General features: G+C 40.7%; 1 protein-coding gene across 2 annotated transcripts; it reads left to right on the top strand.

Annotated features, from left to right (window-relative positions):
• Positions 1 to 137: 137 nt before the first annotated feature.
• On the top strand, positions 138 to 24,387 carry QTRT2 (queuine tRNA-ribosyltransferase accessory subunit 2). 2 transcript variants are annotated; one of them, XM_032630522.1, is made up of 10 exons: positions 166 to 276; positions 4,617 to 4,860; positions 6,688 to 6,911; positions 7,656 to 7,711; positions 9,417 to 9,493; positions 11,447 to 11,659; positions 15,694 to 15,893; positions 18,058 to 18,209; positions 19,912 to 20,029; positions 21,916 to 24,387. In XM_032630522.1, exons 3-10 carry the CDS (start codon positions 6,793 to 6,795, stop codon positions 22,145 to 22,147), a joined length of 1,167 nt encoding a protein of 388 aa, XP_032486413.1. In that variant the 5' UTR covers positions 166 to 276; positions 4,617 to 4,860; positions 6,688 to 6,792; the 3' UTR covers positions 22,148 to 24,387. The 2 variants fall into 2 exon arrangements, with proteins under 2 accessions (XP_032486411.1, XP_032486413.1); XM_032630520.1 differs by lacking the exon at positions 4,617 to 4,860 and having other exon boundaries at positions 138 to 276.
• Positions 24,388 to 25,790: the final 1,403 nt, after the last annotated feature.

The following is a 25,790-nucleotide window of genomic DNA, read 5'->3' as shown; positions in this document are numbered from 1 at the left end:
TCGAACCACCACTCCCAGGAGGCTTTGCGCAGGCGGAACGTGTGTGCTCAGTTACCCATGGCGACGGTAGCAGTCCCTCGGTCTTGCAAACACCGAAGCTCATTTTCAATTACCTTTGCCTTTTCCTGGCGCCCGGTGATGACGCAATGCTCCCTGATTGGCTCTGCATCGGAGGCGGTGGTTCAGGGAGCCGAGAATTCTGAAAGCTGGACACGTGGTAGCGAACGGCGAGGAGCTTAAGGGGTCTCACGCCCAAAAAAGTTGGGAGGTTTGCAGGTAAGTGCCCCCTTTTCCTGTTGGTGTGGGAGCTGCTACGCGTAAGGGGAGGCTGCTGCGAGAGAGTCGCGTCGCGTCTAGACGCTTCCTGGTTGTGTTGCGGTAACTGTGATTGTACTGGCGCTATGTCTCTTTCATTTTTCTGGGTCTCCTGGTGGATCCTGGCTTCTGTAAATCCACATTCTCCCAAATCGTGTGAGCCTCACCGCATCTCAGAGAGAAAAGTGTCTCCTTTCGACCGGGCTCTGCTTAAAGGTCAAGTTTCCGTGCGCAAGTTTTTTCTAGACTCCCCAGGATGCTTGGGAGGGTTGGACCGATCTCGAATACCTGATCTAAGCGCTTCGCGAGGTCTGGGGCCCCTGGAGATGGCCCATGGAGTGAAGCTAAATCCATCGTTACTGACTGAGCCTAAGTGTTCCCGGGGACAGTGCATGCTGGGATATGTAGGTTCATAAGGCAGGGTAGAGATTTAGACCCAGCTACTTTGTAGTTGTATGACCTTACGCAACTTGTTTAATAACTCTCGGACCCTCGATTTACTCATCTGCAAAATGGGAGCTATAGTACCTAAAGCATTAGAGTGTGGTACCCATTAAAAAATCAATGTATGTAGAGAACTCTGCCAGGAAACGTAAGCTGAAATAGACTTGAGATTTGTCAAAAAAATCAGGGAAGCTGTGCCCTCAAGACTACTGCAGCAATCACAGGACCTGTTCTGTAACTTGAGTGTTCATCAGAAGGGTGATGGTAGATTAAATTGTGTTACATCCAAGCTATGCAGTATCATGAAGTAGTTATTTTAAAGGGTAAGTTAAATTCTGTGTCTCTTCTTCAGGAAAAATATCCGTTGTGTATTCCTGGGCGAAAAGCAAATTTCAGAGAAGTGCTTATAGTATAGTATATTTGCATTTTTTAAATTAAAAAACACCCTTTCTCATACAAGTATATTTAAATGTTTGTGTGCATATATAGAAAGGTTGTAGAGGTTGGAGGATGGATAGAGGCAGAGAAGGGAGATAAAGGAAGACAAGAAGAGTAATAACAGTATAGCAAAATGCAAAATATGACTGTAACATTATATCTTAACATTACAGTTAATTTGTAAACATTGCATATGTTTATGGACAAGATGGGACTCCTAATAGACTACCAGCCTATTAGACTACAGCCTCTAAAGGGAGACGTCTATGATTTAAGTGGCTCTGCCACTTTGTAAATGGTCACTTTTTTAGCCTCAGTTTTCTCATCTGTAAAATGCCCGTAATAATAGCATCTGCCTTAGATTGACATGACAGTACATAATAGTGGAGTTAACATGTGAATAACAGGACCTGATACATAGTAAACACCCAATAAATGTTGCTACTGTTGTTGTTATTTCTTTAAATAGGTGAAACTAATTTAACTTTTATTGTGATTACTGACATATTTGGACTTACTCCTGCCGTCTTATTTTGTATTTTCTATTTTTGGTGTGCTTTTTGGTCTCTTTTCCTCTTTTTTTCCCTGAAGTATTAACCAATTTTTCTTGATCCTTCCCTGCCCCTCCCCAGCGGAATGGGAATTATCCATTTTCAGTAATCTTTTAATGCTTACTTAAAAATTTTTAACACGCATACTTAAAGTTTAACATTATTCATGATCTCTCTCCTCCTCCCAAATAGTGTAAGAATTTTAGAATAGTACCTCTGAATAGTTTCCTCCTCATCTTCCATTACTAGTTTCTAGAATTTTAGAGTCCATCATTTCTGTATGTCTTTCTTAGTCAGCTCAGTGCACCATATTGTTTAGAAGTCCTTCAGACTTTTTTTGCATGCATATACAGACAGTGTACAGTGTGTGTTTGTGTGTGCATATTTATAAATATATATACGCAATTTTTCTTTTGCAAAAAATATGTTCACCTAAGCTTGCTCTTTTCCCTCAGTGTATTGTGGTCATCTTTCCATGACAGTCTGTAGAGAATCCGTTAAGAAACATTAAAAAATCCCTTTTTTCCTAAGGGGATGGAAGGAGGGGAGAAATATGTGGCAATGGAGGTATTAAGATATGTACAATGCTGCCACAAGTGCAGGGAAGCCCTTGTAAAAGCATACATCTACTTGTCCTTAAAGTGATTAAGAGTTTTTCCATTAACCATTATTTCCAAATGGCTCTTTTAATGGTTTTTTAAGACTTTACCAGGAAGTGAAAATGTAGATGTTTGTATATTGAGAAAAGACAACCCCAGAAATCTTAGAAGAGACTCACAACAAGTGAAAGGGAAAAGGATAATGATATGAAGCCAAATAAAAACCAGTTAATATTTTGGAGACCGTTAGTTTGTTTCTTGAGAACGTTGCTTGGATTAATAGACTATATCACTCCAAAAGCATGTTTTAAAAATATGTACATGAGGGCTTCCCTGGTGGCGCAGTGGTTGAGAGTCCGCCTGCCGCTGCCGAAGGGGACATGGGTTCGTGCCCCGGTCCGGGAGGATCCCACATGCCACGGAGCGGCTGGGCCCGTGAGCCACGGCCGCTGGGCCTGCGTGTCCAGAGCCTGTGCTCCGCAGCGGGAGAGGCCACAACAGTGAGAGGCCCGCGTACCGCAAAAAATATATATATATGTGTACACGAATATGTGTATGTGTGTATATATTTACATTACTCCATAATAAAAACTTTTTGTGTTCAAGCCCCTAGAAAAAATGTGCAATTATAAAAACACTAACCGCAAATTGATCCGTAATGAGGAAAGGAAAGCTGGGTTCAAAGCTGGACAAAGTTGCATGTTATTTTTTAAATGTTGATTTCCAGCTAAAGTACATTCTCTGATGCTTTCCTCAGATTTCTTCATATTTGCATTCATCCTCACAATACACAGAATCACCAGTAACAATTTATCTATTACAATACTTTAGACGCATTTGTCTACTTTTCCTTGCTTATACTTTTTCCTTTGATGCTGTGTCCATTTACTGTGATTAGGGTAGGACTCTTTAAGAAACCCCAAACAGCAGAATGTGAGTACACAGCATCAGAGTGCCATACTGTGGAGAGAACCAAGTGGGTATTTCTCTCCAGCTGACCTAGTGGGTTCAGTACACTAAGCTAAGGATTTTCAATTTCATCCTTAAAGTTATGGAGGTTAAACTTTTGTGCATTGTATCACAGGAGGACCCATCTCTGCATCTAAGAGCATGGTGGCTGAGGTCCTCTAGAACTACTGTGGACCTGTAATGACAGACCTTGGGTTAAGAATGAAGGAAGCTATTTCTTCAATTGAGGAAAGAGTGGGAAGAGGAGATATGCATATACAGACATTGTATTACTCTCACTTCAAAGATGTAATCAAAAGCTCAGGCCTCTTGGCAGAGACCTGGGTTCTAGACTAAGTCTGATTAATCTTGCTTAGCCTCAGATTTATTATTGTGGAACGGCAGAGGGGATGGTCCATGAGGAGCCCTCAGTTTGGCGTCTCTGGTAGTAATGGTCAGACTTAACTATTTTCAGCATTTCTAAAGTCTGATGGCAATCATACATTACCTGGGATGTTAAACAGAAGTTTACTAAAGCGCTGTGGTTTGTTGTTTTTACCTGGAATTGAGTTAACTTGACATGGAAAAGCACATTATCTCATGCTTGTCAGCAGCTTTGATTGTCAGTCTTTTATGTTATTTATTAATAAACTGGAAAAATGAAAGGAGGGTTTGATGGGGAGAGATAATAATAAAAATTGGTAGCATTCTAGAATCCTAAACTTCATTTTTCAAACATGCTAATTTTATCCTATGAAGACTCTTCCTACTTTTATATGGATTTAATTTAAAAAATACAACTCCTGTGTACATTTAAACTCTTTACAAAACTTAAGCAGCTCAGATGAGACAGAACTTTTGGAGTAAGGGGAGGAACCAGCAAATTCTTCTCTCTAGGCCTTTCTGAAAACATGCGGGACAATGCAGTGTCTTCCATTCTCAGATGTGTGTGAGGGTAGTGAGCGCTAAGTTGTTGCATTATTAGTAATCTTGGTCCATTAAATTTTCATTAGTTCTTATTTATGTTTCAAAAACCTATTGTTACATATTTGTTGATTCTAATAGTCAGAATAATAGGGTTGATTTATTAACTTTGAAGTGAATTTCTTACTTTCGTGCTTCCCCCGCTTCAGTTCTCTAGAACTTACTTAGATTGCAAAATACATTCTTTAACTTTGCTACAAATGGCTTCCAAGCTGTTAGTTTAAAAGATTTTTATCACTTGAAACCAGAAGGTTATGTGTATTATTTGATAAATCAATAAGGAGTATGGGGGACTTCCCTGGTGGTCCAGTGGTAAAGAATCCACCTTACAACTCAGGGGACGCAGGTTCGATCCCTAGTCAGGGAAATAAGATCCCTCAAGCCTGCGCACCACAACTACTGAGCTCGCACGCCTCAATGAGAGAGCCTGGAGGATACCCACGCGCTCTGAACGCCACCAGCCACAACTAGAGAAAACCCGCACGCCACAACTAGAGAGAAGCCCACGCGCCGCAAGGAAAGATCCCGCATGCCTCAACGAAGATCCCGCGTGCCGCAACTAAGACCCGATGCAGCCAAAAGTAAATAAAATAAATAAATAATAAATAAATAAATCTTTTTTTAAAAAAGGAATATGATTGTATAAACTAATGACTCTTCTTTTATATTTTCTATATTACATTCTCATTAGCCTATAATTATATTTATTTTTTTGGTATAAACTTTCTTTTACTTTAACAGTTTTAATGTGTAATAGCATGGCTTTAAAAAAATAGCTTTTATATTACCCTTTGTTAAAACATAATAACTTTTTTCTCTTAACACTCTCCATTTCTGTGGGTTCCAGTGAGACATTTAATCTTTGTGATAACTTGAAATAATGAAGGTAGAGTCACAGAAAATTGACCAGCCTTTCCCCAAATACTTATACTATTTTTTATAATTCATGTTTAACATGAAATCACTTATTGAACCATACGGAAAGTAGTTATTCTTATTTCTAAAATTCAAAAGACTTAACTATTTTATTTCAATATAAAAATTTATAACTCCCAAAAAAGTAATATATACATCCCTGAATATTTTTTAACTAATGATAAATAATGCTTATTTATTTGGTAACATCTTAAACAATGGTTGACTTTCAGCGTGTGGTTTAGTATAATGCTTAAGAGGATAGGATCTAAGGTTGGAACCTCTCAGAGAGCTGTATTAATTTATCTATTAATAAAACTGGGCCTAGCCTAACTGGCAAAAATTCCAGAGGGTATGGTATCAATACTTGCTGCAGAGACGCTGGTATTTCAAAATGCTGAATATCCAGTGACATTTTGCAAATGATCTGCCATGCCTGGTCACTGAGTTTTACAGGGCATTTAAAGAAGTGCGGCCCATGGGCTTCCCTGGTGGCGCAGTGGTTGGGAGTGCGCCTGCCGATGCAGGGGACGCGGGTTCGTGCCCCGGTCCGGGAGGATCCGACATGCCGCGGAGCGGCTGGGCCCGTGAGCCATGGCCGCTGGGCCTGCGCGTCCGGAACCTGTGTTCCGCAGCGGTAGAGGCTGCAGCAGTGAGAGGCCCGCGTGCCGCAAAAAAAAAAAAAAAAGTGGGGCCCAGGATTTGCTTCACTGAATAATAAATTAACACAGTCCAACAAAATAATTGACCATGTTTTCTGATTTTTTTTCCCTGTGTGTCTGTGGAATTTAGAAAGTATATCTTTTTTGTTAATCAAATATTTTTCCTTCCCAATTATAAGAATAATGAAACGTTGCTTACGAATTGTATGGATGCCCACACAGTTTCTCACCTCTGTTTGGACACTGTATAAGAACAAAGTTGGAGAATAATCCCACCTCTCTGACATAACCTCTGTTTATCTTTTGATGTATGTTCTTCCATATATTTTAATAAACAGCAGAATGCTGTTTTGGAATCTGTTTTCTTCATTTAATTACATATTAGGAAAAATTGCTATGTTGCCTAGTATTCTCTCAAATTAGAGAAAGAAAAAAAATAGATCAAATCAGTAATCAGTATTTCCTAAGCAGTATGACCTTTCTCTATACACATTTTCATGGCTGAGAGCAATCCTTGGCTTCACAGTGCTCTTTCCATGATTAGTCTTTACTTCTGTCCTTCTGTTTGTTTGGTTTCCATCAGCTCAGACAAAATTTCCATGACTGAATTTAACTGTGGTTGATGTCATCATATTGTGCTGGGACTTTGGGGAAGGTGTCTTATTCTCTGTGTCTTTTCCCATTCCCCTATTCCTGATATCTAAAAAAATCCTAGACTGGGATAGCAAACATGCTATCTTTTTTTTTTTTTTTTTGTAGTTTGCTTGGAAAAATGTTTAGCTTTTAGATGTCATGGAACTCCTTCTGAATGTAATGTACTTTTCTTATCAGGACCTAGAGGAACCCCTTAGGATGAAGCTAAGTCTTACCAAGGTGGTTAATGGCTGTCGCCTAGGAAAAAATTAAAAAACCTAGGCAAAACAGGGGACCTGCACCATGGACATTCCAGGCTGCCTTCTGTACACCAAGACTGGCTCTGCCCCACACCTGACCCATCACACACTGCATAAAATCCACGGGGTTCCTGCCATGGCTCAGCTTACACTGTCATCACTGTAAGTATGAGACCTGATCATTCACATGTCAACTCTGGCAGCAGCCTGGTTACCTTAATAAGGTGTGATAAAGAGAAAGACTTTTTTGCTTACGTGCAAAATCTGTGGGGTTTTTAGAATGAAATCAGAAGAGAGATATCAAAATATTGTACATCATCTGGCCCTAATCTGGAATCATGGGCCAGACCTACGTGATAGAGCTGCTTCACTTTTCCATACCGCCCTCATTGCCACTGCTCCCAGGGGTGACAGGGCCTGGAATGCTCTATGAGGGCTAAACTTGGAACCTAGGGGCTGTCTTCACGCACCAGCCTCAAAGTTTTCTGTCTCTGCACATGTTTCTACTCTAGGGAAACAACTAAGGAGTGAGATGATTTTGTGTAATGTACATACTGACCTCATCCCTAATTGAAGAATCTGCTATAAGATCAAATAACTCTGTAAGATTGTGTTAATAACAGTGATTTTAAAGGGACAAGGGAAAGAAGAAAATCTAGATATTCTGAGGCCATTGCTCTTTGCCAATTTCTCCTCTCACAGAACCACTTGCAAATTGAAGAGCTTTGCTCTGGCTAATGAACCCAACTAATGAGTGGGGACTCTTGAGTAATGGTGTACTTGGTGGTTTGAAACTACATTTACTGGTCACGTAGCTTGTTTTGGGTGAGCAGAGGGCTTCAGTTGTTGCATAGAGTATCTGTAGAATGATTCATTATTATGTACATAGTTTTCTGTTTTCCTACAGGCAGAACATTACGAAGTCTTGGCAGAATATAAGGAAGGAGTTGGAAAGTTTATAGGTAAAATTAATTCAAGTTTATTTGTGTGTGCCTTGTGGTGTCTTAATTTGGAGGTTGGAGATGCTGTTTATTCTTTAATCCTTCATCCATACATTTATTTATTCATTAATTTAATAAGCATTTAATGAGTATCTAAGAACCAGGAACGCCTTTGAACTGGGGATTCAAAGATGAGTGGGAAACAGCTGCTGCCCTTGTGAAACTCAGAGCCTAGTTGGGATAAAGATAAACAGGTAATTCTAGTAGAGCGTGGTGACTACATTTACAGGATCAGGTGTAGATACATGTATCATGAGAGCCCAGAGGAAGGAACACATAACCTGCTGTTGGGTCCATGTGGAAGGAGGTCAGAATAAAGGAAGTATTCTTAACAAAGAAGATGACGGGGCACCTTAGCTGGGTCAAGGAAGAGTAGGAGTTAGCCAGGTCAGGAGGTGGGTGCAGTGGTGGGTGGTAGACAGGTGTGAGCAGACACTCCAGGCAAAGAGCAAAGACCTAGAGGTGAAGGACTGCATGGGACACACCTAAGATCCAAAGCGGGCTTGTCATGTTTGCGCCTAAAACATAAGGCAGAGGATGAAGAGTCTATATTCAGCTATATTCTGATACGTTAATATTATCTTCTGTTCCAGAAATAGGATTTTGAATGCTGATCTCTGTGTCCATTTATTTATAGGAAAAGCTTAGCAGGGACAGCCAGAGAACCAATTCTTCTGTAGACCATTTTCTCTTGAAGCTTTTTCGCAACATCTAGGACTCACTTAAATGAATGAAAATCCTGCTTCCATTGGTTGTTCAGTCCTCTGCTTCTGAGGGAAACTGCATGACAACTTGGTTGCCACAAGGACCTGTGTTTCAGGAGAGGAATTTATATAATATCGTTTTCCTTGATCTGAGACCATTTTTAATAACCAGCTTTAAAGTATACGGGTGTATAATTAAGTGAAAATAGCTAATATAAGCTTTGTAGAGATAATTGTAATAATTGAAATTGTAGACAATAAGGTGGAGAACTGCAGAGATTTTTGTTTGCTTTATATTTTTGGTCTTTTTTCAGCAAAATTCTATTTTTTTTTTCTTATGAAAATGCAGCATATGAAATTTAAGTACATATGGCTTAGTAAACTTTTTTTGGATTTTTTTTTAAACAACTATCTTTTTGATTAAAGAACCTAAGAAACTGGCATCTTGAGTAAATGAAACTTATTGAAAATGAGATCTATTTGCAATGTCCTACAGTATAATTCTGTCCCTAGGGACCCATGGTGTGGGCTGGATTTATTATTAATAAGATTACCTATTGACTGTATAATTTCATCTTTCCAGTAGCTAGTTCCCCTTGGATAGTGCCTAGAATGACCATACTTGATATTAAATTCTTCAAAGCAAATCAAGTAGGGTCAACATATCATTAAACACTTTCATTGTATCATACTTCAGGTTATACCTTTCCTTTGTAGCAACTCGCTATGTCTTCAGACATGAACCTTTACATTTAATTCTTCTTTTAGATTAGTAGGTTTCAAAGTAATCTTTTCATTCATGTTGACAGGCCTCCTACAATTCTAAGATAAAGTATGAGAAATTTATTGTGTTTTAGACTTGCTTTATCCAGCAGTACGCATTATGAAGCTGCTCTCTGTTACAACACAGTGTAATTGTTGATGTAAGTGCTCTCAAGGGTTCTTTTTTTATGTTTATACAGGCATGCCAGAATCACTCTTGTACTGCTCCCTGCATGATCCAGTCAGCCCTTGCCCAGCTGGTTATGTAACAAATAAGGTATGTTCTCAGAAGGTCCTCCAAGGCTGAAGGTTTTTCTCAGGAAGTCAGCCTATGGGATCTCTCAGCTGCAACGATCCCACTGCTTGGGTTGCTGAACCATTCCAGACCCCTTTATGCCTTCTCTTTATTTCTACGACTATAGTGTGATGGTGTGGTTCATAGGAGTTAGAGTGGGGCAGCCCAAGGATAAGGTTAAGGTAAGGACTGTATCCTCAGCTTTTTCATTGTTGCCCAAAATTTGGGAGTAGAGAAAGGTCAAGTACATGCCAAAAAAAGAAATTGCTATGATGGTAGAAAACAATAGTCTTTTGATACCATGCTTTATTTGAAGTTTTAACAACCTCAGGAATAGTGGGGAAAGTTGCTGACGAGTATTATCACATGTATAACTATATATAGTAGAATCTCAGTATAATACTGCTTTTTAGAACAGAATTTGAAAAAGCTGGAGATTTTAGCTGGTGAAAAACAGTATTCAAAGGACTTCCTTAAAAGTTTTAACCTGAGATATGGCCCCATTGCATTGTCCCTGAGGACAGCATTCTAGAAAAGCTTTAGTATATATTGCCACTTTACAAACAGTTACTTTTCTTGCACCCACTTTATTGATATCGACAATATCTATTAATCTTACCTAAGGTAACTATTTTAAATTTGTCTTCTGTTTTACACTTCTTTTTATTTTGTAATTTGAATTCAAAAGAAAATATTTTGACCTCGGTTGTCTATTCCATTTATAAGGGAGAAAGGATTCATTTAAACAGTGTTCTTGTGCCAGAATAAAAAGATCATATGTGTCCCCGCATTTATGTCCATCTCTTCTAAGAAGAGAGATGCTGTAGGGAAAGGAGTAACCAAAGGTACATATAGAGATTCTTGTGTACTATGGGATTTATGTCTTTGCACATATTTCTGTATCTAACTCAATCTAGTAAACACTTACTAAACATTAATAATGTGTGAGGCCCCAGACTGTGCGCTTGGGGTACAACCATGAATTCAGATACTCTAGTCAGACATATATACAATGGTGTGATAAGGACTATCTTTTCTTCTTCTTTCTTTTTTCCTTTGTTTGTTTATTTATGGCTGTGTTGGGTCTTCGTTGCTGCTCATGGGCTTTCTCTAGTTGCAGCGAGTGCGGGCTACTCTTCGTGTGGTGCGTGGGCTTCTCATTGCAGTGGTTTCTCTTGTTGCAGAGCACGGGCTCTAGGCGTGCGGGCTTCAGTAGTCGTGGCACATGGGCTCAGTAGTTGTGGCTTGCGGGCTGTAGAGCGCAGGCTCAGTAGTTGTGGCGCACAGGCTTAGTTGTTCCACAGCATGTGGGATCTTCCCGGACCAGGCATCAAACCCTTGTCACCTGCATTGGCCGGTGGATTCTTAACCCCTGCGCCACCAGGGAAGCCCCAGGGCTATCTTTTCTGTGAAAGAAATAAATACAAATTGCTGAAAGGTCTTATAAGAGTGAGCAATTGATTATGCCTAGTAACGTTTGGGGAACACAATAGAGTAGATGGTATTTGAACTCTTATGTCTTGAATAGTATTTTACCAGGCAGAGAAGTAGGGGAAGGCCATTTCAGTCAAAAGGAACAATGTGATCAAAGACAGAAGAATTAAAGTCTGTGGTGTATTCAGGAACAGCAGGGGGTGGCAGAGAATGGAAGACTGGGCTTCTGGAAAAGTAATTATAGAATTCTGAGTGCTAACTCAGAAGTTGGCTTGTGTGGCCTTTGAAAGACTCTATCGGAGTGCCTCTGAGCTATCAGGTCCTTAGAGAATTTGGAATATAGTATAGGAAACCTCTTTACCCACCGTGTCTAGGATATTGAATTGCCACCATCTCTCCATCTGTAAAGAAGAGTTGAGTTCAGGATTGCTTTGATCATTTTATTATTTTCTTTTTCTTTTCATGTTACTCTTCTGAATCCCTCATCTTGTCCTGTGGCAGTCAGTGTCTGTGTGGGGTGTTGGAGGACGAGTGGAAATGACTGCCTCCAAGTTCATGGCAATTCAGCAGGTCCTTCAGCCAGACTGGTTCCAGTGCCTTTCAGATGGAGAGGCAACTTGTGATGAAGCCACTTCCATAAAGAGAGCCAGAAAGTCTGTTGACCGATCGCTTCTATTCCTGGATAATTGTCTGAAGCTACAGGAAGAGTCAGAGGTAAAGCCGTGCCACTCACCACTCCTTTCTCTTAGAAACTCTCGCTCATTTATGTTCCAAGACACCACCCTTTCTTCTCCTTCTGCTTCTCTGCTCCTCATTTCTTGGTCTCTTACTCTCACCTGATTTTTTTCCTGATTGTTTTATTGCTCTTTAGGATTCTGTCTTAGGCTCTCTTTTCACCCCTCACTATTTGTTCTCCCTGGGCAGCTCCCCTTAGTTTAAATTGCTGAAAATTCTAAAATTGTGTATGTAATGGAGATCACTCTACTTAGCTTCAGAATTACATAAGCACAGGCCTTTGCTAGGTTCTGTCACTAGAGTATTTCTCACATGCACCTCAAACTCAGAGATAACCAAACTCAGCGTCTCCCCTCCTCTCACCTGCTCTTCCTTTGGCTCTCCCTCAATACTCTGTCTCCCTTTGTGGCAGCCCCCAGCTCCTCAGCCCAGAGGTCTGAGGTCTTTCAAGACCCCTTTTAATATCCAAGTAATATTCAGTTTTTCACTCCACCTTGGTTCCAGTTCCCTAAATAAGTCTGGAATGTGCCCCTCCCCACCCTTCTTGTCTCCTTAAGGCACAGTAACCTCATCATCTCATGAGCTGGGGAGGATGAAGCTGTAGCAGTGAATAAAGGATCTTGATAGCAGAGTTAATAAAGCTGGAAAAGGAAGGGTTCATTAGGAGAGAGCAGAGGAGGTGGGAGAACAGGAGATACGACCAGAGGAGAAGCTGTCAGTGTCTGATCATTTATGTAGAGTAATCCTGAGCAACAAGTGGGCCCCACTACGGCAGAAGCGCGCGGGGTTTCAAAAACATCATTATTTTGAGTTTACCAATAAAAAATATAATTTGGCTAATCAAGTTAATATACATGAAATAATTAGAGGAAGCTTACTTGTCGTTCTTAATAGAACTCTCAGTATGGGCAATAAGGGTCCAGCGTGGGGCCATGGCTGTGGGTCTGCATTGTTAGCTCTGCCAACAGTTGTTTGCTCGCAATTGTTTTGAGCCAGTAATTATCCTCGTAGGATAAGTAATGTTTGGATGAGGAGAAAGGGAGGACAGGGCGTGTGACGGGGCATGATTATTAGATGAGCCTCAACTCCCTCTTCTGTGTTAAGTCAGCCTGACCATTTCACATTGTTTCTGTGCATTGGTCAAATGCAGGGGTCCCTCTCTGTACCCATTATGCTCACGCTATTGTCTTGACATGATTATTGATAGTGCCCCCTTTTACTTTTAAATGTGTCCCGTTTTAGACAATAAATTATATGGTTATAGTTCTTACACCGTGAAAATGAATTTCCCAGATGGGGCTGTACCGGTCACGGAAAGGGGCAGGCCATGTAACTGTCTCCTTTGTATGGCGGCATACATCTTTTCCTCTTCCTGTGATTTCTTCCCCTTTGATTCACTGACTCCTCTTCCTCTGAATGCCCTTAAATGTTGAAGCTCCCCAAGGTTCTGTTGTCGGCTTTCTTTCCTTCTCCATGCATTCCGTAGGCCAGGGATGGCAAATGAGTTCCATCTCAAGGTGCTTGGAGCTGCTCCCAGGTGCAGCGGGGTGAGGGCGGCCCGCTGGCTGGCTCTGTCTGCCATGGCAGCAGGCGTGGGGAGTGGCAGCACTCTGTCAAGCACCTACCGTTCTCTCTAGGCTGGGCAGTCACACTTTATATACATATCCCTGACTTTCGGTCCGTATGTTCAGTGGCTAATACCTCAAACCCAGAATGCACGGAAGAGAATAATCATCTTGCCTCACCCTCCACTGTTTTCTTAGGATTCCCTGTCGTTGCTCCTCTCATCATCTCCCTGGACTTCTGAAATTGGAGCCAGGAGTCCTCCTAGATTTTTGTCTTCATCCTCTCCCCAGGCAACTAATCGGTCAGGTTGAGTTGATTGTACCTCCTGATGAGCTTTCAAATCCTCTTTCTCCTCTTCACCCCCACCCCCACCCCGCCACTGCCTTAGTCCAGATCTTCTTCGTCTTTCCCTGGATGATTAAAGTCGTCTCCTACCCCATCCTACCCTCCCCTCATTCATTCTCCGCGTAGCAGATGATGCGTCTCCTACTCCTTCATTCATTCTGCGTAGCAGATGAAATGTTCTTTCTGAGGAGTAGACTGATTGTATTCCTCCTACTTAAACCAAAAAGCAAAATTCCCTCTTTATAGCCTTCCAGACTCCCTCCCCATCCCTCTCTTCTACCAGAGAGCCACTGTTGATTGGTGTTTTTTCCTTGCAAACCTTTTTACAGTTCCATACACATAACTATTACACATATGCATGCCTATATGTAGTTTTTATTACACGAATATGATCATCTATTCAAAAATTTGCTTGTTTTTGTTTAACAATATCTTGAAACTCTTTTCCTGTCAATGTATATGTTAATATATGTTCTGCTTTCTTTTTAAAACAGCTGTATAGGAAGCCTACTATGAACATATTATATTGATACTTTACTTGAGCCTTTAGTCTATTTTTTTTTTTTTTTTTTTTTGTGATACGCGGGCCTCTCACTGTTGTGGCCTCTCCTGTTGTGGAGCACAGGCTCTGGACGCGCAGGCTCAGCGGCCATGGCTCACGGGCCCAGCTCCGCAGCATGTGGGATCTTCCTGGACCGGGGCATGAACCCGTGTCCCCTGCATCGGCAGGCAGACTCTCAACCACTGTGCCACCAGGGAAGCCCAAGCCTTTATTCTATTGATGGATGTTTAGCATGTTCCCAGTTCTTCATTATTCTAAACATCTTTCGCAAATAAACCTTGGTACATATGAATGAATATATTTGTAGGAGATATTCTTAGAAGTGGAATTTTAGGATATATAAAGATAAAAGCATTAACATTTTGGTAAGTGTTATCTACTTGCCCTCCCAAGAGGCTGAACTAATTTTTATTCTCTCTAGTTATCAGGGTATATAAGTGCCATTTCTCTAACACTTTTACCTCTGTTATGTTGCTCTCTGTCTTTTAACTTTTTTGTCGGTGTGATAGGCAAAAATGGTATCGAATTATTTCCAGTTTTCATTTCCTTACTTGTGAGGTTTAGTAAGCTCTCCAGATATGTATGGGGCATTCACATTTGTTTTTCTGAAGTTCATAGTCACATATTTGCCTAGATTTCTATGGGGTTGTCATTTCCTTAGAGGATTTGTCGGAGCTTTACCTATGGTGTGACATTTATGTGTTCCTCCAAAGAATAAGTTCCCCTTTGTCTTTGTTGATAGTATATTTCACTAGGGAATTTTTATTGTTTTTGTACTCAAATATGTCTGCCCTTTCCTGTAAGCTTTAGCTTGCTTTGAAAGACCTTCCTTATCTCAAGACTATAAAAATATTCAACCTATTCTTCTAACACTTGTATAGCTATATTTTTTATGTTTAGATCTTAGGGCCGTCTAGAATTTATTTATTTATTTGCGGTACACAGGGCTCTCACTGTTGTGGCCTCTCCCGTTGCGGAGCACAGGCTCTGGACGTGCAGGATCAGCGGCCATGGCTCACGGGCCCAGCTGCTCCGCGGCATGTGGGATCTTTCCGGACCGGGGCACGAACCCTTGTCCCCTGCATTAGCAGGCGGACTCTCAACCACTGCGCCACCAGGGAAGCCCTGGAATTTATTTTTGAGGATGGTGTACAGTAGTAATTTTTGTTTTATCTTTTTCCAAATGGACAGTCAGTTGTCCCATCCAAACAGTTTTGCAGTTCCTAAAGTTATTTCTAACTAAGAGATTTAGAAGTAACCTAAGGTAGACCAGGATAGCCATTTATAGAAATTAAAACTGTTGCTTTTGTTCTTTTCCTCTTATACCTGCTTGGTGTGTGCTTAATTTAATCTAAGCTAAAGCCTGATTAACTATGTTGATTGCCTCAGCTTCTCTTCAGTCTTTTCTTCCCTCTTTGAGTGGCTTTCAAATTGTGTTCTTTCGAGCCCTAAGGGTTCTTAGGAAGGCGGTAAGGCTCATTTAAACAAAGGTCTCCACTACTGGAAACAGTTAAAAGCGTTCAATCCTTTCTTACCTTAGGTCCTCCAGAAAAGTATGATCATTGGAGTGATTGAAGGTGGAGATGTGATGGAGGAGAGGCTGAGGTCGGCACGAGAGACAGCCAAGCGGCCTGTAGGTGGCTTCCTTCTGGATGGCTTTCAAGGGACTCCAACAACCCTGGAGACCAGACTGCACTTGCTGTCATCAGTCACTGCGGAGCTACCGGAGCACAAACCGAGGCTAGTGTTCAGTTAGGGTGCAGGCCGAGCCTGGTGGGCTGCAGAGCAGGGGTGCTGCCGAATGTGTGGTATGCAGTCTGTACATGGGTGTGTCTTTTGATGTTTTGATTACGTTCTTTCTGGGCTGGGTCTGCTGAGGCAGACTGTGGAGGAAGTTTCCATCAAGGCTGTCTTGCCTTTGATTTCAGAATGTAGACCAGAGGACACTGCCCTGTGAATTAGTTTATTTGATCCTCATTATAAGTGAGGGCAAGTGTTATACTGGTTCCCCTCATTCTTGTGTCAGTTGTAAATATTGCTCTTTATTCACAATAACCTGGTGCCTGGGGACAGATAGAAAGTCATGTGGACCTCTGGCCTTAAGCAAGTAAAGTTGAGGACAGACCTGGGATGCCTAGTGGAATGAAGATGGGTTCGATCAATAAGGTCCTTTAAGAAGTTCTTAGATTTGAGGCAGGTAGTGAGTGGTATTATTTTTTGAAATCAAGGGCACTGGCAACCATAGTGGGGTTGGTTCTTTCCATCAGTCACAGGATTCATTACGTGCTGGAGAGAAGAGTGATCTGCCGGATTCAAAGCTAAAAATCCCCAAGTTTCTGAGTATAGCCAATGTCTTATTAGACTATTCAAATTTTTTCTTTTTAAAAAACTGTAGTCTTTTATCCCACTTGATATGAGTAGTCATGCTTTTTTCCTACAGATATATTAAGAGGTTTGATTATGGGGTGCTGCTTTATACCCCTTGGGCTGCTGGATATGTGTATGTAATTTTACTACTTTTTTAAAAATCCAGGTATAGCTTGCAGTTAAGTATATGAATCTTATGTATACCCTGACGAATTTTTATTCGTATATATGCTTGTATAAACACCAGCCAGAGCAAGATATTGCCATCACCCCAGCCAGCATTGCCCCCCCCCCCCCCGCCCCACCCGCCCCAGTTTTATCCTAGCTCTCTGTGTTCATTGCTTTCGCTCCTGTGCTTATTTCACTCTGGTGAGGATGATAATTCAGCACTAGTATTTCTAGTCATTTTCTGGACTTCTTTTGAGTTAACTGCTCACAGATGTCTGTTACTGGATTTGAAAGCTGGGATTGTTTTTCTTTCTATAAGTGTGTAGAAATGCCAGCTTCAGTTGGAGAGGAGTTCTAAAACACGACATTACTTGAAGGAAACTGTAGTCAGAAAAACCAGCATATATTTAAGGGTTCTAGTTGTTTAATATTACATAAGCCTTTTTTTGGACTTCTTTTAGAAATCAGGGAGTCTATAAGCTTTTCTCTGCCAGTTTGTAAAAGGGACCTATGAGTAGAAAAACAAACATAAAAAATAGCAGCCAGCCAGCCAGCCCTAGTCTAGTGCATTTCCTCATCTTGTTTTAGTGGCAAAACCTGGTTGAATGTTATTAACACTCTCAGAATTCATTACCCATTGCCTCTGGAAATACCATCTCATTCTACCATGCAGACATTTTATTAATGGAGAAAATATAAAGAAGCATAAATAAAACTGACTAGATTCTTCGAGCCTGTGGGCAGAGTTGAAATTCCGAGAGCAAGAATTGCTTCGTAAATGAACCTATGAAGAATACAGTAGATAAAAATGTCTTTCTTGAAGCAATTATGAAAAAGAATTATAAGCAAAATACAGTTAAAACATGGAAGAGTATTTGAAGAGGAAATAAAGCACACAGCTTTGCACTAAAAAAAATCTTATGTAGTGGATAGGAAGACTACAAAGTTCAGTCTGAGACTACGGAGGTTGTTTCAGAAGGGATGAGAAGGGAAGGAAAACTAACCTTTGTTAAGCTTCTCTTTGAGGCAGAAACTATACTTTGTGCTTTTGCGAATCTATCATTAATCCTTACAACCAGTCTATGAGGTATGTATTCTTGCTGTTGTTTTTAAAATGAGAAAACTAAAACTCAGAAAGGTTAAGAAACCTTCCCAAAGTAACACAGCAAGTAAATAAATGGCAGAGCTGGGATTCTGGTCCAGGTCTCTCTGCCTCCAAAGCTCTATGTTCTTTCCATACACCTCCTTATCTGCTGCCTGCCACGCTAACCATGATTTTTGTTATTATTACTGTTAATGCTCTCGGGAAAGACTCTCTGATTTCATTCCTGGTATTGTTCTTATGTCACTGTTCATATTATTTTCACAGGCTCATCTGCGGTGTTAGCCAGCCAGATGAGGTGCTCGAGTGTATTGAAAGAGGAGTGGACTTATTTGAGAGTTTTTTCCCTTATCTAGCAACAGAGCGGGGATGTGCCCTCACTTTCAGCTTTGATTACCAGCCGATTCCTGAAGAGACATGTAGGTCTTTTGAAGTTAATCTCTGTGTTACCCTTAAATTCTCTCTATTTCCTATCAATTTTTGCTTTGAGTTACAAGCCAGAAATATGTGCATACTATAAAGCCAGCCTTTTATAAAACTATGTCTTTGTTTCTTATCTGTACGCCCTGGCATGTTGGCACACAAAACCAGGCACTTAATACTATACACATAGCTCATCAATATTAGGAAGTGATTTTGTAGTGAGCAGAACCAAGAAAAACAAAACCTCTTCTATTAACAACCTGAAAAAAGAACATTCAGAGTGAATAGTGATGAAAATCTAAGAAAAGAAAACCTTTGAACTGCTTGGTAAAAGTTAATTTGTTTTTTCACAAAAGAGTTCTTGTCTGCTTTTTGCAAACCCCATGCTATTAATATACAGGGAGTCTCATCCCCTCTGATCCTAGTGTTACTTTTGCTTTTTTGGTTTTTTTATACATACTGAGATGTGAAAGCTGTTTTCCTCTGCTAATGGTGCTTTGAAGCACTGCCATTTTCTTTTAGTGTTTAGTTATTCAGAGGTCAAGAAAAGCAGTTTCAGATTCTAACATTTAACTGGCAGTAGAAAAGGAACCAGGATACAGACTTTGGGTTGGGGTCCCTTGAAGTGTCTCCACAGTGTTTCAGGAGAATGTTGTGTGCCTGGCCTTCCGTCTGGCCTTAGAGTGTGCTTTCCTTTCTCTCCTCCTGCTCTCCGTTGAACTCTTGCTCTATCACCGCCAACCTTAAATTTGAGTAGGGCCAGAGACTTCTTTAAGGGTTCATTTTATTCCCCACAAGTGATGAAAATTTCATTCAGAATATGTTACACTCCTATAAAGCAACTTAAGCGTTAATCTAAATGGAATTAGTTCTAGAAACAAAATCAATCAAGTTGATCAAATTCATATATAGAGGAGGTCAATTTTACTGTCTTTTAGACAGACTAGAACGTAATGTATTTGGATAGGCACACCATAAACACTTTATACATGTTCATGACTTCATTTACAAGTGAAATTATCTCTGCCAGGACATAGGTGACTGATAGTCATTCTGTACCGTGAATACGCAGAACTCTACAAAGACCCTGATATTGAATTCTCTGTAACAAACACGTTCCTTTTGGGCCAGAGAAAGCCAAATTTCTTTATGATTGGGAAAACTGAGTTTGAACATTTTTATGCAAGTATTATGAATCACATTTGTGTGCGTGTGTGTGTATAGTAAATTGAGGCCTTTTGCCAATTACAAAGTGAAAATTCCAAAGGAATAAGTTGCATAATGTAGGCAGCAATTCCCCCTAGTAACACTAGTTACTATGCAAAGAGCCAGCTGCTCTGAAGAGAGGCAAGTAGATAAGTATTCCTGGTGTTTCTCTTGCAATTCCAGGAATGTTCTTTCTTAAAGCAAAGAGTTCAAGGGAACAACTCAAGTCCCCATTTAATTATAAGATATATACTTGTAACTACTATTCACTTAGACATAGTTGAATCTCCAAGTTTTGATACTATAGATAATAGGTCATTGATCATCTTGTTACATATTGCCTTGTTTTTCTTGTGCTATTTCCTTCGGATAAGTTCTGAGGAGTGGAATGACAGGGTCAAAGGGCATGAAATAGTAACTAAAATAAAATTCTCCCAATGGCCATTCTTTATCTGATCTTCATTCAAGACTTTTTGTTGGTTTGTCCTTTAGTACTGCAACAAAATGGGACAGAGGAAGAAGTAAAATATGTGGATCAAACAAAGAAGAGTAAAACAACTAGCTGCAACCAAGAAATCACATCATTTGAAATTAATCTGAAGGAAAAAAAGTAAGGAATTTTTTTTTAAGTATGGATTTTGATTTCTGACTTTTTAATTTCAGTCTGTTTTGAAAGTTTATATAACTGTTCCCTTTTCAGTTCATGACTTCAAAAAATATTTATAGTTGGATATTGTTTGGGCCTTCTCAAATTCAGTGCCAGCAGTACTCTTTTTTTCTGCAGATGAATTTGTGTACTTTGTCTTGTCAAAAAACTGAGGCTAGATAACTGTTGTTTTAGAAGAGCTGTCAGAAAAATTAGACCAGATCCATTGTTTGGTGTTCTTTACTCCTTATGATTACTTTAAATAATAACTGTAAAATAAGGATTTCAAGATAAAATATTACAACAAAATTTTTAAATTTTAAGGAATTTAAGCCATCTTGGTTATATACAGATTACAAATCTTAAATAAAATATTTGCCTCTATAAAGACTTAACTAAGATATCTTATAACTTTGTATTTGGCCCAAAGTGGAAATAATCAGTGAACCAGTGAGTGGTTTTTCTGTGAACTTGGTATGCTCACTTTAATGCTGGGGTGTTTTTGGTCTTACATAAAGGGACATTTTAGGGACTCAGACTTATTTATGTCTATCTAGTAACAGGACAGACTTGAAAATTTATGAAAGAATATGAAATTCCTAGTTCTTATTTCTATAGTAATTTCTTGATTATAGGTCTGTAATGGTGACGTTTATCACATTTGACTTCTTGAAAAATAGCCAAGGAGATTCATTTCCATTTTTAAAAAGCTAGGGTAATATAAATGGTTACTACTAAAATTCACTTTACATTATAGATATAATTGGAAACTGCAATATTTTTATCATCAGCGCTAGAAGTTTTGGAGATTTGGCATTCAGATTGTAGCCTTGCTTGTGACTGTGTGACCTTGGTCAAGTCATTTAACTTCTTTTTAATAGCTGATAGAAAGTAGCATGTATATAGTGCTTAGCATGTACCTAGCAGTGTCCTTTACTATATTAACTTATTTAATTCTTGTAACAACTCTATTAGGTAGGCACTGTTACTACCTTATTACATTTCAGATGAGAAAAGAAAGACACAGGGGGAGGTTAAGTGACTTTCCCAAGTGAGTTGTGAGCCAGGAACCAACCCCAGGCATTGTAGCTCCATAGCCCTCCCTCTTAAACCCCTTGGCAGTCTTCACTGGTAAAGTGACAGGAAAAATGCCTATCTCGGGCTTCCCTGGTGGCGCAGTGGTTGGGAGTCCGCCTGCCGATGCAGGGGACACGGGTTCGTGCCCCGGTCCGGGAGGATCCCACGTGCCGCGGAGCAGCCGGGCCCGTGAGCCATGGCCGCTGAGCCTGCGCGTCCGGAGCCTGTGCTCCGCAACGGGAGAGGCCGCAGCAGTGAGAGGCCCGCGTACCGCAAAAAAAAAAAAAAAAAAAAAAGCCTATTTCCATGGGTGGTTGCAGAGATTAAATGAGACAGTATATATAAAAGTTTTTTGAAAACTGCAAAAAGCTATGCAAGTAAAAGGTCGTATCATCTCTTCTAATATTAGCTCTGGTGGCGAGTGGGAGAAAAGTGTCATTAATCAGAACAGTGTCTCCTGACGTTTTTGTGTGCCTTTACAGTGTGACTAACCCTGCTCAGCAGGGGGCAGCGAGCACGTGACTCTTCTGCTGCTCCTTGGTAAGCCTCAGTCTAGGAGGTTGTATCCATCTGAGGAAGACCCCTGAGTCTCCTGGCCCATTGTACTCTCTGTTAACTTTTGACCACATTGCCGTCTTAAGCAGGTGCCTGGCACTACGTTTGCCAGTTGTGTTACTAACTATTGGTTACGTGCCAGCAGAATAGGTTAGTCTAGGTTGTCGAGGTCTTGTTTTCCTCACTTTCCGGAATATCGTTGTAACTTCCTTTCTCAGGTACCAGGAGGACTTTGATCCGCTCGTGAGAGAGTGTCCCTGTTACTGCTGTAAGAATCACACTCGTGCGTACATCCACCATCTGCTGGTGACCAACGAGCTGTTGGCTGGCGTCCTGCTTATGATGCACAACTTTGAACACTACTTTGGATTTTTCCAGGCCATCCGGGAAGCACTAAAAAGTGACCGACTGGCACAGTTGAAAGAGCTCATCCACAGGCAAGCATCTTGAGACCTGGTACGCATAACCTGACTCTTCACATTGAGCCTGCACCACGGTTGTAATGTGGGAGGAAGACAGCAGGAAGTGATCCTCACTTTAATCACTTACATTTGAGAATGAAGTCCGCTCAAATAAGGAACATCCGCCTGAGGCTAAAGAGACTTCTTCTTACGACTGAAATGACCTAGAATGCCCTAGATTGATCAGAAAGAATTGAAACCTGACCTTGAATATTTCTGCGCTAACTCTTTTAGTCAACAGAGATTCGTTTAGTCAAAGATAAAAGCTTTAGATGTGAAGGGACAGCCTTGAAGTGGGGATGATGAGAATCTGAGGGTTCACTGAGTTGGATTGGAGCTTGAAGGGAATTGACTGGTCATGAGTAGCATGACCTCTGTGGACACATGCCTGTTGACCAAGAAGGAATTTGTCTGATTCAAGAGTTTTCTTCATTTTAATCCTTATATTCTCAGGGGTCTCTTTTGGACACTTGTGCCTTCCAAGCTGTCCTGGCAGTGCAATCAACCTTGTGATTTAACCAGGCTCACATCTCCATGGAATGTGGAGCTCACACATTGCTCCAATGACCAGTTGGCCCAGGGCACACTCTTCGTTTGACCATATGGTCTTTCTGTGACTTGTCTCACTGGAGTCAGCGCAGTTGCCTATTAGGAGCTGAAAGTTTGCCTAGCTGCTTTCATCTGGTCGTACAGATCCACTGTGGTCTGCCTTTTAGGCTCATTAAGAGTCGAACCACATAATAACTGGAGCTGCATCACCTGGGGAGATTCAGTCACCACGTGTTCACTTGGACGGAGCCCTGGCCTGCCACTTAGAGGATTGGGTTTCAGTTCTACTCAACTAAGACACTTGGGCAAATCACTTAACCTCTCCATGCCTGTTTCCTCCTGAATAAATGGGGACAGGCAAAGTGAATAGTACTAAACGAATTTCTAAGTTTCCATTTAGCTCTAATACTTGGGGAACAAGAAGTTTCAGATTGGAACCATAGCTTTATGTGTATCCTTGTTTATTGATCACTGTTGGCCTGATGAAAAATGCAGTGGTGCCAGGAGTCAGGCAACAGTAGAGATATTTGAGAGCCTAAAAAGGTTTAGCCTGTGGCTTTTAAAGTGGTTGGTAAATTGGCATCAGCAGGTCCTGAGGCTGGGAAGACCTTCGCTGATCACCTCTGATTCTCTGAATTTTTTTCTGCTCTCATCAAAGGAATGACATTCACGTTGATGGTGTGACAGGTTATTTTTATTTTCTTTGTGCTTTTCTATATTTGTCAAGTTTTCTATAAGCATACACATACATGCACGTTTCACACATAGTTTTTATAGAAACAGCAGAACCAAAAAGATGTCTTTGTTTTGTTTGTAGGGGTATAAAATATATTTGTTTTACATTCTTGTGCTACATTTTTCTATTTGTTCATTTTAGTGGGCATTACTGAACCTTGTTTTTAATTATTATGTGGTTACTATATTTTTATATGTAGGGTGCCCATCTATACTGTTTTCTTTTATTAGTGGTTTAAGAACGTCCATGAATTCCAAAGCTCATGAATTCCAGAATTCATGGATATTCTTACAACCTCTCCTCCAATTAATGGCAAGGATACTTATGAAAGAAAGAGTTTCTCTTCTCAAGAATCTGCTTGTTTTGGGCTTCCCTGGTGGCGCAGTGGTTAAGAATCCACTGCCAGGGCAGGGGACACGGGTTCGAGCCCTGGTCCGGGAAGATCCCACACGCCATGGAGCAACTAAGCACGTGCGCCACAACTACTGAGCCTGCGTGCTGCAACTACTGAAGCCCACGCACCGAGAGCCTGTGCTCCGCAACAAGAGAAGCCATCGCAGTGAGAAGCCTGTGCACCTCAACGAAGAGCAGCCCCCGCTCAACGCAACTAGAGAAAGCCTGAGCGCAGCAACAAAGACCCAGTGCAGCCAAACATAAATAAATTTATTTAAAAAAAAAAAAGAATCTGCTTGTTTTGAAATATATTGGATTGGAGTTGTTCATATGTTTACAACTCCTGTTCAATGCCAAACCCATTGTTGGAGGAGTATTAATAAATATCCCAGAATCCATATAAAATTTATGAGTTTTATTTGTGTTCAAAACCAAAAATTCTGTCCAACTTTGTCCATTTTTCTGGGTCTTTTTCTTATTAGCACATTTGAAAAAAAATGTTCCTTTCCTTTAATGTAAATCTATTAAGGTCAATAGCCAATAAACATTTTTAATTAAAAAAATATACTAGTCTGGTTTCCTGTAAATAGTAATGAGTCTATTAAACAAAACGTTAAATTTCCATGGTACCAGAAATGTTCTCTACTATTCCATCTGTAGTCATTGTTTTAAGTGCACTCACACTAAATGCAGAATCCCAAGAAAGAGATTCAGGGATGCACCTGTCTTTTTACATTATATAATCAAGGGCCTTAAGGCTATGCTAGCACATAATAAAAAAATAATAATAGCCACAATCGATGGAGTACTTTTACTGTGCCAGGCACCTTAGTAACTGCTTTCCACACATATCTCATTGACTCTTAGAGCATGGCTGTGAGGTGTTTATATTATTATTCCTAGCCTGAGTTTCGGGAAGGTTGAGTAGCCTGCCTGAGGGCCTACCAGGAATTTCTGGAAGGTTGAGTAGTTTGCCTAAGGACCTACCACTAGTCAGCTCCCAGGTTAGACTTGGCGCCATCTGACTGAAGCTCAACAGTTAACCGTTGCACTAGCTTCTTCCTGGTGGCTTACTCCTGAGTTGAAGGGGCTATGAGAAGTGAGGACTGAAGAGATGGGTCTTCTGGCCCCGAGGTGCGGGGTGCTTCTGGAGCTTTGCTGCAGCTCAGTCCTGGTTTCCACTCCTCCACTGGAGACTAGCTGGCCCTGGCCTGTGTGGCCCATGGTACCATGTTGGCACCCGTAGGTCTGTAGGTGCTCAACGTGAGTTGCCATTCCACGTCCCCCAGTCCTTCCTGACCCCAGTTTGGGGACTGTAATCACACCTTGAATGGTTCCGAGAGGGTTTCTGTCCGCGATCAATTAAAGTGGGGAGTCAATAGGAGTCTGAGGTTTCCTATATGCCTTGGGGGAAGGATATTTTATTATTCTCTGGGAATAAAGGGAAAAGATTCTTTTAAAACATTTTTCAAACTAAATACTTGTGTAATTAAAGCATTTTAATAAAAATTTCAAACAAAGACCATCAAAAGGTCAAGATTAGAGTGTGTAAGCAACCATCTTCTCCAGGATGTTTTTTCCTGTGGAGGCAGCTTGGAGCTCACTGAGAAACCACAGAGTTAAATGATTATCCCGTGCCTTCCTAATTAGGAACAGGCTGCTCTCTGCAGTTTGATTAGTCTCGCTGGTAGCGATGGGATTACAGCTTATTAAAACTGACAGTGCTGTCGGGGGCAGGGAGCCAGGAAGGTCAAATTTACATGCCGAGCCAGCCACCAGCAAGGCTCTGCCTTTACCTGAAGGTTTGGTGTAATTGGCATTCATCCTAATATTCTTTTTCATTTCTTTTATTTTTTTCAACTGTCAAGTCTCTTCCTCATTTTACACCTTTTCTCTCTCTTCTTCTTCATGGGCGTCCCTGACTTATGACCATATAACCCAAATAGCAGTTGGC

This window comes from Phocoena sinus, chromosome 4 (genome assembly GCF_008692025.1).
Source record: "Phocoena sinus isolate mPhoSin1 chromosome 4, mPhoSin1.pri, whole genome shotgun sequence".
In the NCBI taxonomy this organism is placed as follows: domain Eukaryota; kingdom Metazoa; phylum Chordata; class Mammalia; order Artiodactyla; family Phocoenidae; genus Phocoena; species Phocoena sinus.
This window is presented reverse-complemented; position numbering and strand designations above follow the sequence as displayed.